Genomic DNA, 3,263 nt, shown 5'->3' on the forward strand with positions numbered 1-3,263 from the left:
CTGCTAGCTACTCTCCAAATCCCGCGTAGAATTCGATTTCAAATCGCCCATACAGTTCCGATCACAGTGCTCACCCACCCCAATACCGATTCCAATTTTAATTCCACTTCCAATTTTAAATACAATTCCATTTTTAATTACAATTCCAGTTTTAATTACAATTCTAATTCCGAATATAAATAGGATCTGATCACAGCTGTGGAGGAAGAAGACCCAGACGACTACTCCTCAAAGGTTGCAGAATACGACAACATGACCCGTCTCGATCCTTGGATGACAAATTTGCTACTGCGTATTAAGAAAACACTCACCGAGGAAGAGAGTCTCACGTAATCTATTTATAGAGTTGAATTGGATTGGACCGGATCGGATCAGAATTCTGCAAATTTGGGTCATGTAATTTAGGTGCAAGGTAAAGAAGTCTGGGAGTGTGAAATAAAACAGTATATATATATACATACAGACATAGGTTTTTTTAAATTTTTTGATGGTGTGTGCTTCTTGGCTATACATAGAGTGAGTAGTCAATGTGCCACGCATGATATCTATCTTTGCTACCGTTGAAACAGCACGGGCATCTATAACAAGATCTACACGGATGTGTATGTAGGTATGTGTATGTATGTATGAGACGGTCCTTAATATCATTTTTTATCATATACTTCGTCACATAATACTTTGAAATTCTAAAAGGTATAAGTGCCAAAGTTCAAGGGTATATACAGTAGAATAATATCACCTGACCTTCGGGTTTGGTAGTGTAAACATACATACATCATAGAAATACCCACTCCTCAACAATGCCCAGATCACTCGATCGGCGATTTCAGATTTTGTATGTCAACCGCTGTCACAAATGAGTCATCCTTTGGCTGTGCGCGAGATACTCTCGACTATGCATACACAATCCATACTACAACACTAAATGTCGGGGTAGATTTTCCCGCTATCAGGTACTTGGTGGAAGATTTCCCCGTAGCTCTCTCTCTAGTTCATTCATTCCCTATCGCCCATAGAAGTAAGGTACGGCAGTCGTCGTATCAAAACACAATAATTGCTATTCTAGCATTCTTGCAAACTCAGACGTCAGTATGTGTAGTTGAGGATATATATAAAATATGTTCGGTACTTTATATTCACACGTTCTGTACTGCGCCAATTCGCTCAATTACGCTCAGATAGGTTGTGATCCCTGCGCTCTGCACGCTCCTTCTCTTGCTTACACGTAGCTTGTGGCAGTAGAAGCGGCCGCATGTATGCGTCGTTAACGGCAAACTATGTGTACGTACCTTTTCAGGACAACCCCGAATAACCATAGCTGGAAATAAGGTTTCATATTGGGGTTAGGGTTTAGGGTTTAGTGATTAAAGCTTAGCTTATGGCACTTATCACAACCGCACACAACCTCTATCGATACTTTCGTACACTCACAGTCACCCGCGATCGTATTCAGTCGAAGTCAATCTGCCATCAATTTCACCCTTGGCTTTTACTCCTGATGTTCTCCTGCTATATCTAACCAGATGTATGTTCTCTGTTAAAAAAAAATGACTTTCATACCGACGTTCTCTTGATATTTATATTTAGACGTATGCATCTGTTAATAATAATGACTTAAATCGTGACGCTCTCTTTTTATGTCTAACCAGGTGTACATCCGCTCTCAGAAGCATTGTTTTTCATCTTGACGTTCTCCTTTCATATCTAACCAAGTGTATGTCCTCTATTTGTAATACTGACTTTCATACCGATGCTCTCTTGTTATGTCCTAACGAGGTTTTATCACTTGTTAGTAATACTGACTTCCATCCTGAGGTTTTCTTGTTATGTCTAACCATGTGCAGATCATATGTTAGTAATAGTGACTTCAACCATGACATTCCTTGTTATGTCTATAAATCAGGTGTATATCGTCTGCTAGTAATTCTGACTTTAATCCTGACGTTCTCTTGTTTAATATGTCTAACATTGTTTTAATTGTGTCTTTCTCTTGTTTTGTCTTTCCAGATTTGTATCCTCTGCTAATGACATTACTTTGATCCCGACGTTCTCCTGCCATATTTAGGCAGGTGTAAGACCTCTGTTAGTAATACTGACTTGATACATACCGACATTCTCTTGTTGTGTCTGACAAAGTTTTTATACTCTGTTAGTAATACTGACTTACATCCTGATATCATTGTTTTATGTTTAACCAGGTGTATATCTACTGTTAGCATTATCCTAGCGTTATCTTGCTATGTCTATCCAGGTGCATATTCTTTGTTAGTTGTCTCACTTTCATCCCAAGTTTCTCTTGTTATGTCTACCATGTGTATATCCTCTGTTAGCAGTACTGACCTCAATCCTGACTTTTCTTATGTTTAGCCAGGTGTATATCCTCTGATAGAAATTCTGACTTTAATTCTGACGTTCTTGTTCTGTCTTACCAGGTGTATGTTTTCTGTTAGTAATAGTGTATTCAATCCCGACGTTCGCTTGTTATGTTTAACCAGATGTATATCCTCTGTTAGTAATATTGATTTTGATCTTGACGTTATCTTGTTCCCTCGTTGTATCGAATCAGGTGTATATTTTCTAATCCTAAAACAGTTTTGTCATTTATCCTGACATTGCTAGTTAAATCTCCACTCGTCAAAGTCGCCGTTCTCGCGTTCCTCGGCATCGTAGTATGGTGTGATACCCGCCCGCAATTCATCCCACCCACTTTCGCCGCCCACCTCCATGTATAGGTCATCGGGCGCACCCTTTTCATTATAAACACTCCCAGACCTCTCGATTAACGCTGATAACTCCTGAAAATCCTTGGCATTTTCTGCACCTTGGCCCGTGAGGTCAAATCCATACACGCGCGCGCCTACAAACCTCATTGTTAGAAGAACAGGGAGCATCGGGTTGAACTTGAAATCACGATTTTTCGCACTATACTTCTCGTGTGCATCGCTCTTCTCAAAGGCATACGGAATCATACCCAGCGCTAATTTCAGGAACCCATCCCAGCCCCAATTCTGACCCAAATCGGGAATAACACCGTGCTTCACAGCCAATTTGCAGAAAAGCAGGAAATCATCGGATACAGTCCTCCCTGTATGTGCCGGGTCGTACACACCCCTAAGCTCGCCTCCATATACATACGAATCATCCACACGCAGTCGGTAGCAGTCTATCAGCCAATCCCATGCTTGTTGTCTGTACGAGATACATAAATAGGTGGACTTGATTAAGTGCAACATTAATACATCGGCGTATACATATACATATAC

General features: G+C 40.4%; 1 protein-coding gene across 1 annotated transcript; it reads right to left on the reverse strand.

The window, feature by feature from the left end:
• Positions 1 to 2,376: 2,376 nt before the first annotated feature.
• On the reverse strand, positions 2,377 to 3,233 carry SARC_06364 (hypothetical protein; the record flags this gene model as incomplete). Its single annotated transcript, XM_014299721.1, has 1 exon — positions 2,377 to 3,233. One exon carries the CDS (start codon positions 3,231 to 3,233, stop codon positions 2,616 to 2,618), a length of 618 nt encoding a protein of 205 aa, XP_014155196.1. The 3' UTR covers positions 2,377 to 2,615.
• Between the last annotated feature and the right edge of the window lie 30 nt (positions 3,234 to 3,263).

The sequence above is a fragment of the Sphaeroforma arctica genome, assembly GCF_001186125.1.
Source record: "Sphaeroforma arctica JP610 unplaced genomic scaffold supercont1.452, whole genome shotgun sequence".
Classification (NCBI taxonomy): domain Eukaryota; class Ichthyosporea; order Ichthyophonida; genus Sphaeroforma; species Sphaeroforma arctica.